The 16,927-nt window shown below is 38.6% G+C and overlaps 1 protein-coding gene across 6 annotated transcripts in view; it reads right to left on the bottom strand.

Moving 5' to 3' along the window:
- The window catches only part of Prkdc (protein kinase, DNA-activated, catalytic subunit), a 179,701-nt gene that overhangs the window by 147,908 nt on the left and 14,866 nt on the right, over positions 1 to 16,927 (bottom strand). For 5 of the 6 annotated variants that reach the window (XR_005879028.1, XR_005879029.1, XM_040751222.1 and 2 more), the window contains exons 13-21: positions 15,758 to 15,926; positions 14,207 to 14,256; positions 13,121 to 13,246; positions 9,959 to 10,111; positions 7,860 to 7,972; positions 7,207 to 7,366; positions 6,299 to 6,385; positions 4,211 to 4,330; positions 3,465 to 3,624 (exon numbers count right to left, since the gene is read on the bottom strand). Coding sequence is in view for 4 of the 6 variants with exons in the window: in XM_040751222.1 (XP_040607156.1) it covers positions 3,465 to 3,624; positions 4,211 to 4,330; positions 6,299 to 6,385; positions 7,207 to 7,366; positions 7,860 to 7,972; positions 9,959 to 10,111; positions 13,121 to 13,246; positions 14,207 to 14,256; positions 15,758 to 15,926 (1,138 nt within the window). In the remaining 2 variants the exon portion in view is untranslated. The remainder of the gene's footprint in view (positions 1 to 3,464; positions 3,625 to 4,210; positions 4,331 to 6,298; positions 6,386 to 7,206; positions 7,367 to 7,859; positions 7,973 to 9,958; positions 10,112 to 13,120; positions 13,247 to 14,206; positions 14,257 to 15,757; positions 15,927 to 16,927) is intronic. The other variant, XM_040751223.1, reaches the window with a different exon arrangement.

The following is a 16,927-nucleotide window of genomic DNA, read 5'->3' on the forward strand; positions in this document are numbered from 1 at the left end:
AACACAATTTCAAAACTTAAAATTCTATAACAAAAAAGATTCAGATTAGCTGTCTTCTGAATATTGCTACCTGTCAGAAGAAGCTCCACTAGACTTGGGCAAACCTGTACTTAGAAGACCCTGAACCATTTTGCAGGCAGGAGAGACACAGACAGATCTGTGACAATCCAAGCCTCATAATCAAATCCTTGAAAACGTAAGAATCCCATGTTCCTACCACGAAGGGAAAGGAAAGTTATCTGATCTTCATGCCCTTTATTGCAAAAGAGCTCTAGGTTCAGGCCAGGATCCCTCTTACCTATTCCCCAACCCACAGGACCAACACACATCACATCCACCCTTCCCACTCATTCCTATCTAGTCCCAAACGCCAGGCTTGGAACAGGAAGCACATCCCCTCTGTGCTTATTATTATTATTCCTCTAATAATCCTCTCCTACTTCTAACTTCTCCACACTTCTTCTATTCTAAAAACTCTTCCTACAGGAGCCTTGAAGTGATAAGGAAATCACAAGAGTTGCTTCTCATTGGTCAAGGGCATTCTTAAATTGAGATAAGGACCTGAGCGAGCCTCTTACCATGGCAACACAAAGATCCAAGGCCATCGGAGCAAAATATCGACCAGACAGGTGGGTGGCACAGTACCCAATGACAACTTTGAAACACATATCTATTGTTAGACTGGCAAGTAAAGAACTGGCAGGGCTTTTCTTAGTAACCTTGGTTGGAATCTGCAGCTCTGATCTTATAAGGTTTCAAATTTATGATCTATTCACAAGAAGTCTCTAGTCCAGTTTGAACTTTCTCTGAGGTGAAAGTGAACTAATTGTATGCAGTTAGAGAAGAGAACAAGGTAGGCTGAGCAAGAGAACAAGGTAGGCTGTTAAGTGTCCACAGTCCTTATGGAACAAATAGATCCAGTTATGAAGCATGCCCCAGTATATTATATATATCAAAATTATACAACTAAATGAAAAGTCATTTTATAGACCACCCACAGATATATGTGCCCAGCAGATTAAATATTTTCATGAGATAAACATACAAGTAGTAGGAAACACCCAAAGCTATTCTTAGGGAAGAAAAGTGGCTCACGAGAGAAGTTACAGACAGGGGCAACTGGTTTCCACTGCCAGTGACCCCACAGCATTGCCAAGCGGGGCTCCCGCATCAGGAATCATGTGTCTGGTGGGTCCACCTGTTAAACACTAGTTAACACCTGCTGTATCTCTCATGACCCCTGACAAGCACATGCTCAAAGGACTTTAACATTCTATACTATGAATATATGCTCAACAATGTTCATTACTTCTCTATTCATAGTCACTAGAAACTGAAACAACCTAAATGTCCTACAACCAACAAATGCATAATAAAAATGTGATACTTAAATGAAATATTATTCAGCTCTAAAGAAAAACAAAATTGAAAATTTTGCCAAGAACTAGAGAAGATCACATTAAGTGAGATAACCAGACTCAGAAAGGCAAATGTCACATTCTCTGTTATTGGAGGCTCCTAACTCCAAACCTTCAGGTGTGGGTACACAGCCTGTAGTAACTACAGAAACCAGGAGAGTCACTGCCAGAATAGGGATGTTGGGGAACAATAGAGAGGAAAATAGCAAAGTACAAGAGATAGGAGAGGGGAAACAGGAATGAGGCAGGACTCTTCAGGGAAAGGGGACGGAAGTAAATATGAGAGAATAAGGCAGGTAGGTAAAATAAGGATGTCTGGAAAAGCTACAAAGAATTATATTATTAACTACCTTTTAAAAAAACTATAATACACATAACTCTGAGTACCTTATACATGTATAGTTTCATTTTATATTTATTTGTTTGTTTGTTTATTTATTTATTGCTTTTCGAGACAGGGTTTCTCTGTATAGCTTTGGAGCCTGTTCTGGAACTCATTCTGTAGACTAGGCTGGCCTCGAACTCACAGAGATCTGCCTGCTTCTTCCTCACCAGTGCTGGGATTAAAGGCGTGTGTCACCACTGCCCGGAACATATATAATTTTAATGAACTTTTCTCATCTGAACTGATCATGTTCCCTCTAAGAGCCAAAGACCACCTACCAAAACCCACAATACCAGATCCATCCAAGAAGCCCTCTTTTGAACTGTTTGTCAAGTCTGTCCAAGACACTCCAAAAACATACAGTCTGTTGTTGTTCCCCTTGGTTACTCTCACACAGAGGTAGACGGTAAGTCCCTATTGCTAAACACACCATGTACTTCAGAAACAGGGTCCAGAGACTCCTGAGTTGGAATTGACCTTAACAGTCTCTCTCTGAGGACTAGCTTTCATAGTACCAGAAGGCACCATCCAGGTTTTCAAAGGAAGAAAGCAATCAACAGTCTTCCCCAGCTATGACAATCATGAACCACATCAATAATCAGAAGGGCATGATAACCCTTTGTATGCATACCTTGGAGGTAACCAATAGTTCTTCTAATTGGACTTAAGACCCTCCTTCTCAACATGAGGGTTACCATGTCTGGTATTATACAACTAGTTAAATAATCAGTGTCAGTGCAGTCAATGTTACTAAAGGAGAATCCTATAACCACTAATTTACTAATCCACCATAATCCTTAATATCAATCTATAAACATTTGTCCTTATACCCACAAGTAAATGTAGTCTTCAACCTTCATCAAAGAAATTTGTCTTTCCAACAGACAGACTACTACAGAAAACCATAACCAGTTATAATACAGAATTTGGGGGCCCAGTCTCAGTAGATACATCTACAAAGTACTACCACATATAGGGGTCAAGGAATACTGTGGAAAAGAGGGCAGGAAGATTGTAATAGCCAGAGGATCGAGGAGTTTGCTATGATATCATGTGTCCTAGCAATATCAGAATCTACACCCATAAGGACTTCACCAACATGACTGGCCTAATATTAGCTGAATAAAGATTACACTAATGAATACACCAAACTGAACAGAGAAAAGCACACGTGACCTCAACCCTATAAAAAGAACTACATGCAACTAGGAAAGCTGGGAGAAGTGATCTTCCTAGGGAATAGCACACTAATTAGTTGTCCAGTGCCAAGTGGTCAGCCACGATAACATACACACAAGTAACATTATATTTAATATACAAGTATACATACATGCATACATATACATACAATAACAGTGAAAAAACAGGCCATGCATTTGAAGGAGAGCAGGGAGGGGCATATTAGAGGATTTGGAGGGAGGAAAGGAAAGGAAGAAATCCTGTAATTAAATTATAATCTCAAAAAAAAGCTTCAGTTTCTTTCCAGTTTATAAAATATTAGTAAATTAATCACCCAAGAAATAACAAAAGAAAAACCAATCAAACACCTTTTGAAAATTCTACATTAAAACTTTACAAGTTGGAAAAATATTAATAATCCAACTTTATTATCAGACTACAGTTTTATTTATGATACTCATCCCAATTTCTGTAAAACTTACCTGACAAGATTGAAGTTTTCAGGTATCCATCAAGACAGGGAAGAATGTCTTTGTAGTAAGGCTGCATTATAGACTTATCAATGTGAACTGACCATTCTTCCAGGGCACGAAGACCTATTTCTGCAAGAGGCATATGGCTCAGGCCCAGCTTGAAAGCCATCTATAGGTATGCCAATACAAACAAGGAAAAATTAAAACAGGAATTTAAGACTTACAAAAACCGAAACCAATGTTTTGTAAAGATTTATTTATTATGTATACAGTGTTCTGTCTGCATTTTGCCTGTATACCAGAAGATGACTCAAATCTCATCATAGATGGTTATGAACCATCATGTGGCTGCTAGGAATTGAACTCAGGACTTATGGAAGAACAGTCAATGCTCTTAACCTCTAAGCCATCTCTCCAGCTCTATTTTACAGTATCTAATTGATATGTTTCTATTGTTAGGCCCTAAAAACTGCTAAAGGTTGTAAGTTTGCATAGTTCAAAACACCAGAGGAAAACAAGGGACAGTGGTCCATGGCTGGGGATTTGCTACAGGCTTTCATTACATGCAAGAACTAATCCTCAGGTCAGTTTGTAAAGGAGGAGCGGAGCTATCTCTGATATTCAAAGCATACCAGCTAAGAAGTGTTCAAACAGAGGCTGCTGGATGGGCCCCTGCTTTAATCTTGGTATTTCTAAGTTTTCTAGTAAATAAAATGGTGATAAAGGTAAGGTTATACTCAACAAAATACACCTACCTGCAGTGCAGGAACATAGGCTCTAACATCAAGTTCAATGATGTCATGTGGCAAAGACAGAACAAAGGTTAAACATGAGGCCAAAAGCTCATCTTGGTATTGCTTCATCTTAACTGACACCTTAAGAAAGAACAAACAAACAAGTTGTGAATCTGAATATAGCTTATAATTAGGAAATTAAAATTCACCCTCTTCTAAAATGTGAAAAACAAGCATGCAGCATTTGTCATGACTACAAAACAAAATGCTAATTCTCAGAAAAAGTTCATTTAAGTACTTATTCTCCTTTATATAAAAAGCTAAGGAAAGGGGTGGGGTATGATCAATGTATATTATAGACAGATACAAAATGGTTGCAGTGAAACCCATTATTATCCAGAATTATTTATTAATATAAGACAATAACAATTATATTTGAGTTGTCATCACTGAGCTGAATTATTTTCCAAAAATTCAAGAACCCCCTCCCCCTTTTATTAGCTTTTTTATTTATGTGTTGCATTGGTTTTTGCCTGCATGTGCATCTGTGTGAGGGTGTTGGGCACTCTGGAGTTACAATTATGAGCTACCATGTGGATGCTGGGAATTAAACCAAGGTCCTCTGGAATAACAACCAATGCTCTTATCAGTTGAGCCATCTCTCTAGCCCCCTTAAGAAACTTCTGAAGCAGTGACTCCTTGTGTAAGTTTTTTAAAAGCCTTACTACCAAAAAAAAAAAAAGAAAACCACACAAACCTGCCATCCCAACACTTGCCTAGCTGAGGAGAGAGGAGCACAAGTTCAAGGACAGCCTTGGCTATATTTCAAGACCCTGTCACAAAAAGTAACCAGGGCCAGAAGGATTCCTCACTAAGTAAAAGTATTTGTCAGCAAGTCTGACAATGCAAGTTTGATGACCAGTACACATAGGGTGCAAGAAAATGGGCTTCTGCAGGTTGTTCTCTGACCTCCACACACGTCACACACAGATAATAAGTGAACATAAAAAGCAAAACCAAACCAACAACAAAAGAATACCCAAAACCAATCAAGCATATAAACAAAATCTCACTCCCAATTTGAATTTAAGAAACTAATTTTCAAGGCCAGTGAGATGGGTCAGTAGGTAAAGGTGCTTGCTATCCAGTCTGATGACCTGAGTTGTAATCCACAGGGTGAAAGGAGAGAACCAACTCCTGCAATTTATCATCTAACATCCATAAGTGCACCATGACACGCGAGCACCCATAAACACACATTAATGATGCCTATCAAAAAAGGAAAAAAAAAAGGTGTCCTGATGGCACTCACCTTTGATCCTAGCACTCAAGAGGCAGACACAAACAGATATCTATGAATTCTAGGATAGCCTGGGCCTACATAGTAAGTTCCAGGCCAGCTAAGGCTGCCCAAAGAGACCCTGTCTCAAACAAACAAGCAACAAACTAACTCAAGCGAAAAAAGTTATAAATAACTATGTCACTGGTGACTATTAGGATTTTTTTCACTATACATTGATTTAAGAATATCCTGAAATACATTGAGACAGACTACTTAAATGTTATCTCTTTGCAGACACCCACAGCTAAACATTGAACCAAACTCCCGGAATCCAGTTGCATAGAGGGAGGAGTGATGAGCAAAAGAGTCAAGAACAGGCTGGAAAAACCCACAGAAACAGCTGACCTGAACAAGGGGGAAATTATGGGCCCCAGACTGATAGCTGGGAAACCAGCATTGGACTGATACAGACCCCAAGAACATGGGTGTTAGTTAGGAGGTCTGGGCAATCTATGAGGCCTCTGGTAGCGGATCAGTATTTATCCCTAGTATACGAATGGACTTTGGAAGCCCATTCCACATAGAGGGATACTCTCTAGCCTAGACACACAGGGGAAGACCTAGGCCCTGGTCCAAATGATATGACAGACTTTGAAGATCTCCCATTGAAGGTCTCACCCTCCCTGGGGAGCAGAAAGAGGATGGGATAGGGGATCAGTGTGGGGCAGGGGAGGAGGGGAGGAAGAGGGAACTGGGATATTGACATGTAAAACAAGCTTGTTTCTAATTTAAATTTAAATATATATATATATATATATATATATTACCTCTTTGCCAAATTTTGCAAATAAAGCAAAGCAAGAATACTTTTCTGGATCTTCAGGAGAATGCTTCGGACTCTTTGGGCTAACTCCCTGTCAAATAAAGTAGCAAATTAGTATGCCAAGCAAGAACCAACCACTTCTACCCCTTATCCTACCAGTTTTCTGTCTTTGCCCAGAGGATGAATCCACTTCATCCCACAGTCTCGTTTGGAGGAGAGGGAGACTCAGTTCCTCTCCAAAGATACCCAGTAGAAACAGAGCTTGGGAGAAGGTTGAAGACTGTCCAAAAGCCATATGCAATGGCTAACTCCATCCCTTCTTCATCTCCAGTCAAAACACATGTTGGTTACACCCCAGGCTTCTATGTGACCAACAGGAACCTTAGCTATACAACCCAAGTCATGCCCAAACTTGATGGAACCAAGTCAACAGAAGGGTTTGTAACACAGATGTTTGCAGCCTGAAGGGCCTCTGATCAGCTAAGTCTTGAGAAAACCTGATACCACTTGAGTAATACTTTGGTGACAGGATTACTTTGAATTAGAAGACTCTTATAAAGGTGCTTAAAAATCAGAGTAGAAGTAGAACACTTGGGAGGTAGAGGCAGGCAGATCTCTGTAAGTTCAAGGCCTGCCTCGTCAACAAAGAAGTCCAAGACAGCAGGGCTGTTAATAAAGAGAAACCCTGTCTTGAAATAAATGAATAAATAAACCACACACACACACACACACACACAAAGTAGAAAATGCTACTAAATTTTTAAGTCTTCTAATTGACATTCACATATTACTTTTTTAATTATTAAAATTAGATTTTAAAACTACATATGCCATAAACACACATTTTATAAGCACCCTGTAAGCACAAGGGGTTTAAAAAAACCACAAGAATGAGTCCCTAAAAACACTTACCTCAAAATATTTTATTTTCCTGGCATTTCTCACTGCAATAGAAAGTAATTTGTAGAAACCACTGATGAGTGGCAATCGTGTAGACTGTAAAATCAACTCATATCCAAATGAGTATACCCATGGCTCAAAATATCGTATTTGTTTCTTAGGAAGAATCTCCCTATAAAAACAAGATATTTAAGGAAGAAATTTTCATCCTATTAATTCTTACTGAGCTTTAAGATTATGAGACATTAAAATGATGGACAATCCCATTTGTAACACTTTTAAACATTTTAACATTTTTTTTTTTTTGTATTTACGAGACAGGGTTTCTCTGTATTGTTTTGGAGGCTGTCGGTCCAGCCCAGCCTCGAACTCACAGAGATCCGCCTGCCTCTGCCTCCCGAGTGCTGGGATTAAAGGCATGCGCCACCACTACCCGGCTAAACATTTTAACATTTTTAAGGATATGTATGCTACTTTTTTCTGGCCTGAGGTTTTCTAACTCTTCACAAAACAAAAAGCTAAGACTAAACTGCTAAAAATATTTTAAGGCCTATAGAAATAATTTTAGATTATTTCAACTCTTACATTTATATAAGGGATCTCTTCAGCTAAAGATAATAAACTGATGGTTTTTACTCTTAAATAATTAAAATTCTACAAAATACCTGCAAAACTCTACCAGGTTAATGAAGGCTGAAAAATCTTTTGGTTTAGCAGGGTGCAAATTAGCAGCTGGATCTGAAGTTGGTATCACCCAAACACCAGTAGTGCTTCCATTCTGAAAAATTATCGTAAACAATAATTGTTCCACTTAACACATCATTCAACAAATAACTTTCCAATGAAACTGTCATATACAACTGATTTATTAGGAAAGAATGTAGAAGTAAGGAAGACATAATTGAATCCTCAAGAGTTTACATTTTAAGAATAATGGGGATTACAGAAGCAGCAAACCAAAAGACTCACAAGAAAGAATGGGAAAAATAAAAAATACAAGGTAGGGAGAGTATTGATTTTTCATCTTACAAGGTTTTTGAGACAGGGTTTTACTCTGCCTAGGGTAGCCTAGGCTACCCTTGAACTCATAACAATCATACTGTTTCTGCATGGAAACCCACATATAGCCAACATAAAGGGAGGGTTATTTGATGGGTTGTCCTTTTGTATATATGTTTTTCTTATTGGTTAATGAATAAAAACATTGATTGGCTGACTGGCCAGACAGGAAGTGACCATAGCTGGGCAGAATCAGGATACAAGCAGGGACAAACGAGAAACCACTCTTCTCTGCTGAAATGCTTAGGAGTTGCCATGTGAGCCTGGGAAGAGAGGACGCGTCAGGCGTTCTCACGTAAGCCAAGATCACGTGTTAATACACAGATTAATAGCTAGCCAATAAAAAGCCCTAGCCACTGACCAACAGTTTCATAATTAAGATAGCACCTTAACAGAGACAAACTTCAAAAAGGAGAAATTATCAATAATGGCTAATGCATTTCTAATTGCTAAATGAAAAAATAATGAAAGATACTTATTTATATAAAATACATTTTATATTGTTCATGTATGCTCTTTTTTGAGACAGGGTCTTACTATGGAGGCAGATGAACCTCAAATTGCTATGTAGTCAAGCCTGGCCTTGAACTCATTATCTTTCTACTTAATCTCCTAAGATCTGGAATCACAGGCATATAAAATCACACACATCACATTTTAAAATATATTTTTAAGTCTGTTATCAAATAAAATTTTTGTACTCAAATTCTAAGATTAAACAACTACTGAAAAACAAAAACCAAGTATGGTAATGCATGCCTGTAATCCTGGAACTTTGGAGTCCAATGCAGGATTTTGAGTTAAATGCTCAGCCTAAACTAGAGAGTGGTACTGTCTCAAACAAAACAAAAACTATAGAGTAAGAACCTACAAGTGGTTGGGAGGTCAGCTGTAACAGAAGTGGCAGGTGATAATATCAAAGAAAGAGAAGTGGCTAACGTTAACAACAATGACAGATGTGTTCTAAATTGTAGGTGGGTTTGCTGATATATGGTTCTCTAAAGCATCTTTAGGGAAAGTTTGTGTATATTGGTTTACGTGTGTTTTGAAGCAGGTTTTTACTCTGTAATACATCGTGACATGGAACTTGCTATGTAGCCCAGCATGTACCTTTGAATTCATGGCAATCCTGCTAACTCAATTTTCACAGGGCCAGAATTACAAAAGTGAGGCACCATGTCCAATGCAGCCTAGTTGAATAGTCTTATTTTTTTCAACTAAGATTTATTTTTACTTTAATTTGTGTGTGTGTGTGTGTGTGTGTGTATATGTGTGTGTGTGTGTGTGTGTGTGTGTGCACGCGCTTCTATGTATGAGATATCACATGTGTATGAGTGTGTGTAGGGGACAAAAAGGGTGCTGGATTCCCTGGAGGTGGAATTATAGCACCTGACATGAGTGCTGGTCACACATAGGTTTGCTGAGGCAGAGTCTCATTTGGTAACATCATCTACCTGCATTACTTTCTCAAATGTTGTTAACAGGCAAGTGGTACTACACCTGAGTAAAATATGTTTTAATATACTAAGCATACTTTGTAAATATTCTATATATTGGGTAACATACAACAGAAAGACACCTATGTCACATCATCATGGCAAAGAAACTCAGTTTCTTTTCTCCCTTGAAGATGTATTATTGTCCTGAGCATGTAAAGAGTGAGTTTTAAAATGATGCAAAATTATTTTTTAAAAGAATTTCTAACCTCATGCTCTTCAACAGTCTGTTTCTCCAGTGTAAGATCCAATTTTTCCATAATCTTCAAAACTGATCTTATAAATTCATCATAGAGTAAATGATTCAGACTTTGGAGGGAGGAATTCATAAAGAGAAATGTTTCATCTGCTAAAATAAAATCCTGTAAATAAAAATTTAAAGATTTCAAAAACTTTAGTTTATTTTAAATGCATTATGCTGTGTACTTTCGCAGGTATTATGATGGAAACAGTGATATATAAACTGTAACTAATTTACCTAGAGTTTTAAAACTTCAAAACTTAAATGTATCTTTTCATATTATTATGACATTGTAATCAAATAGTATGACTTAGCTGGTTAAGTTACAAATACTCTATCCATGAAAGTAAATGTGAGGATGCAAGACAACCTTGTCAGAGCATTTACCTCAATCAGTTTGTGTGTCTGTGTGTAAACACACACTGATATAACAGCTTGCTCTCTGTCTCACAATCTCTGCTTCCCTCCCTCTATCTTAGGTCCTGGGAACTAATGGGAATAAGCCTCCCACAAGACCCAGCAATTCCACTCTTAGGCATATATCCAAAAGATGCACATTCATACAACAAGGACATCTGTTCCACTATGTTCATAGCAGCATTATTTGTAATAGCCAGAACTTGGAAGCAACCTAGATGCCCCTCAACTGAAGAGTGGATAGAGAAAATGTGGTACATTTACACAATGGAGTACTATTCAGCAGAAAAAAAAACAATGGAATCCTGAATTTTGCAAGCAAATGGAGGGCACTAGAAGAAACCATCCTGAGTGAGGTAACCTAGTCACAAAAAGACAAACATGGTATGTACTCTCTCATATATGGATTTTAGACATAGATCTGGGGAGTGCCAGCCTACAATCCCACGGCCAGGAGTCTGGGAAACAGAACCTTCATTCAATGGCTGATGGAAACAGAGGCAGACTCCCACAGCTAAACACTGAGCTGAACTCAAGAAACCCAGTGACAGAGAGGGAGGACTGATGAGCAAAGGAGTTAAGACTGGGCTGGTTTAACCCCCCAGAAACAGCTGACCTGTCAAGGGTTAGCTCTTGAATCCCAGGCTGATGGCTGGGAATCCAGCATGGGACTGATCAAGACCCCCTGAATGTGGTATCAGTGAGGAGGCCTAGGCCATCTATTGGGCCTTGGGTAGTAGAACAGTATTTATGCCTGGCATACAAATGGACTTTGGGTGCCCATCCAACAATGAGAAATGCACTCTCACCCTGGACTCTTGGGGGAGGGTCTAGGCCCTGCCCTGGATGAAATGACAGACTATGGACATCCCCATGGAGGGCTTCACCCTCCCTGGGAAAATGAGAGGGTATTGGGGGGGGGGGGCGTTGGTGGGAGGGCGTGGGAGGAGGGGAGGGAAAGGAAGAGGGAACTGGGATTGACATATGAAGCAACCTTGTTTGTAATTTAAATTTAAAAATAAAAGTATAAATAAATAAATAAATAAATAAATAAATAAATAAATCTCATAATTCCTAAGTGGTGCTGTTTCAACAACTCACATTCCGGCCCCTATATTCTCTTTTGTTTTGACAGGATATCATAGCCCAGGCTGGTTTCCACCTTCTGAGCCATGGGCAACCACATCCAAAACGCTGAGATTATTTCACATCCAAGCTATATGTCACTACTACATCCATCCGCCTGACATACTATTTAAACCCAATAATAAAAAAACTAAGAATGCATGACTTTTGAGAGGACAAAAATCACCTATTGTGAAAAACTTCTTGTCCTAGACTATTAGTGTTTTGCTGAAGTATATATTAAAATACTAGCCACTAGAAACTAAAATATTGTCATCTAGCAGTGTATTCAAAGAGGCATCATTCTAATTTGCTGTGTAAATAACTAATGCATACCAACTCCTCAGAACTATTAAACAAACTGGATTCACCTGCTCAGCAAAGAGAACAGTAAAGAATGTGCTTAGCACACTCAAGGCCCTGGGTTTAGTTTCCAGGAGAGACTGGGTGGGGGAGCACAGAGAAAAAGGGAAAAGACTGAGAGAGAAGCAGCTAAAGCAGGAGGAGCAGACTAAGTAAGGCAGAGGGAGGACTGCAATCGTCCTGCTATGAGAAGACTTTAAAAAATTAATTTTCTTCTGCAATGCTGAAGGAAAAAAACCAGGACTTTGTTTGCATGTTAGAGAAATGCTCTACCACTCAGTGATAATACTAGCCCTTACTTTACTTATTTCTGGTTTTACTTTCAACTGCTTTGACTTTCACTATTTTAATTATGCTTTAAGATCTTTTGAAAGTTAGTAAAATTCTGAAATAAATGTCTTATACCCCGTTTTTACTAGTTTTTATGTCAACTTGACACAAGCTAGGGTCACCTGGGAAGAAGGAATCGTAATTGAGAAAATGCCTCCAAAAGACTGGCCTGTAGGCCAATCTGTAGGGCATTTTCTTGATTGTCGATTGATATGGTGGGAGGGCTCAAATAACTGAGGGCAGTGCCACCCCTGGGTAATTGGACATGGATGATACAAAAAAGAAGGCTGAGCAAACCATGAGGAGCAAGCCAGTGAGCAGCCTCCATGACTTCTGCTTCTCTTCCTGCCTCCAGGTCCCTGTCCTGACTTCCCTTGGAGATGAACGGACATTGAAATGAAGCCTTTCCTTCCCCTAGTTGCTTCTGCCCACATTATTTTACCACAGCATAGAAACCCTGACAAAGACACCTCTATAAATATGGAGACATTTTGTTCTGTGTTTATGAGACAAGGTATCTTATGTGCTGGTTATGGTTTATATTGTTCTAGTGGAGTTTCTTAATAGAGAAATGGAGTACTTTTATAGTTTTCAAATTATAAATTTGGTTGGAGTTGAAAGCAAGAGTATCAGGAGTTTAAGGAAATTCTTAGTTACATATAAAACTTAAGTCACATAACACCCTCTTCCAGAAAAACAAAACAACAGGTTAGAGAGATGGCCAAGTAAAGAAAGGCATTTGTACCCAAGCCTTACAACCTGTTTGATTTCTGGGAACTACTTGGTCAAAGGACAAAACTGACTCCTAAAATTTGTCCTCTGACTGCTACACTAGTGTGTGACAAGCTCCCCAAATAAGGAAGGGCATTAAAACATACATATTTAAAATTTTTACCATCATCTGGTCACAGCTTAAAAGATGCCGAAAAAGATCCACATAATCTTTGTATGTGGGCACTTTCCACTTGCCCGTTCTGACTTCCCCTGAGGCCCACTGGTTATCAGACTTGGACTCAACATCCTGGAAAGGAAGACAACATCCCATAATTGATTGGTGGACATACAAGGCAGCTGCTGTCAGAACATAATGACTTAACAGAATTTGCTAAACTAAAATAGCAACCAATATAACCTCTGCAATAAACTGAAGAAAGTTAAGACAAGAGAATAAAAGGACTGAAAAGGTTACATCAGTGACTGTGGCCAATGAATATTTTTTGATATATCTATCAAATCCACTTCAAAGCATCCCTCTTCTTAGATGATCCAATCTCTCATTCCATTCATGTTCCTCTAACTTCTACACACTTTTATATTTTTCCCATATTATAAGAGAAAACAGTTCTTTCTTTGTAAATAGGAACAGAAAGAAGCCTCAGCAGGTAAAGGCATTTGCTATCAAGCCTGATGACCTGAGTTTGATTCCTGAAACCCACATGGTGGAGAAAAGAACTGTATCCTGAGTGTTCCTTCTGACCTCCACAAGCATGTACATACACACACACACACACACACACACACACACACACACACACACTGAAAGAAAAAAATGTAAAGTGTTTGTAACATAATTTTATTCCTTAAAAGTATATTCATCTGACAAAGACTGGTATTACACATAAAATTTCAAAATGTAAGACATGGATGGGCTGGAAATGTGGCTTGGTTGGCAGGTTGCTTGTCTAGTATGCACAAAAACCTGGGTTCAATCCTCAGCACTACATAAATGTGGCATACTGGTGCACACCTCTAATCCTAGCTCTTATAAATTACAGGAAGGAATACTAGGAGTTCAAAGTGATCCTTGGCTACATACCAAGTTTAAAGCCAGCATAGGATAATGGAGACTGTCTCAAGAAAGGGGGTAGTGGAGGTTAAAACAAACAAACAAAAAAAGGTTTTTATAAATTTACATGCTAAAAGACTATTTCTAACATCTAGTGATAATATTAGTTTTTGAAACTTTAGATTCAGAATTTACCTTGTGAAGGACCACTGGTTTAGAACATATTCTAATTAAACCTTGATGCACTAAAAATAAAGAAAATGAAAGAATAATGAAGGAAACAGTGAGAAACACAGTTACTCAATAAAAACAACAATCATTATTTTACCTCTTAATTTCTGTTTGGAATCTGTTAATTCAGAGACTAAATAACCACTTAATTAATGACTATTAAGTGTTTGGCCTTAAATGGGACATCTGTATCATTACCATCACCCCCCCCCCAAGCCTTAAGGAACATCTTGGATGAAGGGTAAAATGAATGTAAGGGCTAGTGGATGTGAAGGAATGCTATGACATGATATGACCACTGTATCTACAAACTCACTGCAGGTATGACTATGTACACAAAATCAAGTCAACAAGATTAGTCAGCATTGCAACAGGCTGCACCCAACTGGACCCAGTGACCTGTCAACAACAAAATAAAGAGAGAGCATGAATGTAGTGGGAAAGGGACTGAGGGCTCATAGGCAGAGAGAGAGAGAGAGAGAGAGAGAGAGAGAGAGAGAGAGAGAGAGAGAGAGAGAGAGAGAGAGAGAGAGAGAGAGAGACTTGCAGGCTGTGATGGTTTGAATGAGAATGGTACCCAGAGGCTCACTCATGTTTGAAGGCCTGGTCCCCAGTTAGTGAGACTGTGTGGGAAGGATTAGGAGGTGTGGCCTTGTTGGAGAAGGTGTGTCACTGGAGGTGCTCTCTGAGATTTCAAAAACCCTTGTGATGCCCTGTGTCCCTCTCTGACTAAACTTGTGGATCACACATGAGCTCTTACATACTGCCTCAGCACCACTCCTGCCTGCTTGCCTGCTGCCATGTTCCCTGACATGATAATCATGGACTAACTCTCTGAAACTGGGAGTAAGCCCCCAAATAAATGCTCTCTTGTATAAGCAGCCTTGACCATGGTGTTTCTTCACAGCAATAGAACAAGAACTAAGACAGGGGTGTGTATGATCAAGATTGTTTACATGCTTGAAAATGTCAAAAACTAAATGAAAGATTCTGTTTAAAGAAGTAGTACCACTGACTCTAACTTCTAATAAAGAAAAATATTTTTATATTTTTTTATTTTTTTGGTTTTTACGAGACAGGGTTTCTCTGTATTGTTTTTGAGGCTGTCGGTCCAGCCTGGCCTCGAACTCACAGAGATCCGCCTGCCTCTGCCTCTCGAGTGCTGAGATTAAAGGCGTGCGCCACCACCGCCCAGCTAAGAAAAATATTTTGATTCATCAAAATGAAAAGTTCTCTAAAAAGTACTAATTACACAAAAAATTAGGAACCAGATTTCCTTTAAATATATCAAATAGCATGTTAAATGTTTAACACCACAATAAGAATGAAAATAAGGCTGGGTGGTGGTGGCTCACGCCTTTAATCCTGCTAGGATTAAAGTACTACTTAGGAGGCAGAGGCAGGCTGATCTCAACGAGTTTGAGGCCAGCCTGGTCTACAAAGCAAGTTCCAGAATTGTTACACATGATACCCTGTCTCAAAAAAAATAAAATAAAAAATAAATGGAAAGCTTACCCACAGTACTAATGCAATTCCAGTGAACTGGTCCTTTTTCTGCTAAGGCTAGGAAAACTTTTACTATTGCTTTACAACACACCAACTGCATTTTAGGACTGTAATGAGGGAAGTTTTCTATCTGTACCACCATGAGATGTTCAAGAACTGGAGTATATACCTCGGGAACCTACCAGAAATGAAGTACAAATTCAAAATTAGAACAGGGAATAAGTCTAAGAGTAATATATAAGTGTAAAAAAAGGATAAATACAAGAATTATATAAACATACACTCAAATTTATTAGAACTGAAGTAGTACAAGTAAAGAAAACTGACTTATAATCTTAGCTATCAAACTTAGCATTTATTATTACAGGCTGCCAGAAAAAAAAATCATAATAAACTGTCTGAGTGGTATTTACAGTACAATTCTATCCTAAGTGGCAACTGGAACCTTTTAGAGATAGAAAGATAGCACCTACTTTTCCTGCTCTAGACTCCAGCTTCTTTTGTTTTGTTTTGTTTTTATTATTATTGGCCATAACTATATTATAAAATGCCTAATGTAGGGATCTGGGAAGATGGTTCAGTCAATAAAGTGCATGAAGACCTGAGTTCAGATCCACAGAATACACGACTCCAGCTTCTTAAATTGTGTGTTAGCATCCAATATGGGATCATTCAATCAACTACAGGGGTATATCAGAATCTGATACATCACAAGATGTATTAGAATAGTAAAACATTTCTAAATATCCAGATTCAAAGCTAATTTTTAAAAGAACAACAAACATTTAAAGAACCTGAGGTGTGGGACTGGAGACATGTCTCAGAGCTGAAGAGCATGGTGCTCTTCCACAGTGAGATCCAATCCCAGCACCCACATAGCAGCTCACAACTGTCTGTAACTCCAACTCCAGGGGATCTAATACCCCCTTCTGGCCTTTGACTGCACAAAGCACACATGCATCAAACACCTATATACAAAATAAATGTTTAACAAAATGAAGAAATGAATCTGAGACGTTTCTACAGGTGCTTACCTATGTTGTAACATATGACTTTATAACCACCTAGGTTCTGAACATATACTCTGCATCATGCTATGTAGTACCTAAAACACTTCAGTTCAAATTTAAAACTGTGTGATGAACTAATGTCTTTTTATTTGAAATGCTGTCAAAACAT

Source organism: Mesocricetus auratus, unplaced genomic scaffold (genome assembly GCF_017639785.1).
Source record: "Mesocricetus auratus isolate SY011 unplaced genomic scaffold, BCM_Maur_2.0 Super-Scaffold_100008, whole genome shotgun sequence".
Lineage (NCBI taxonomy): Eukaryota > Metazoa > Chordata > Mammalia > Rodentia > Cricetidae > Mesocricetus > Mesocricetus auratus.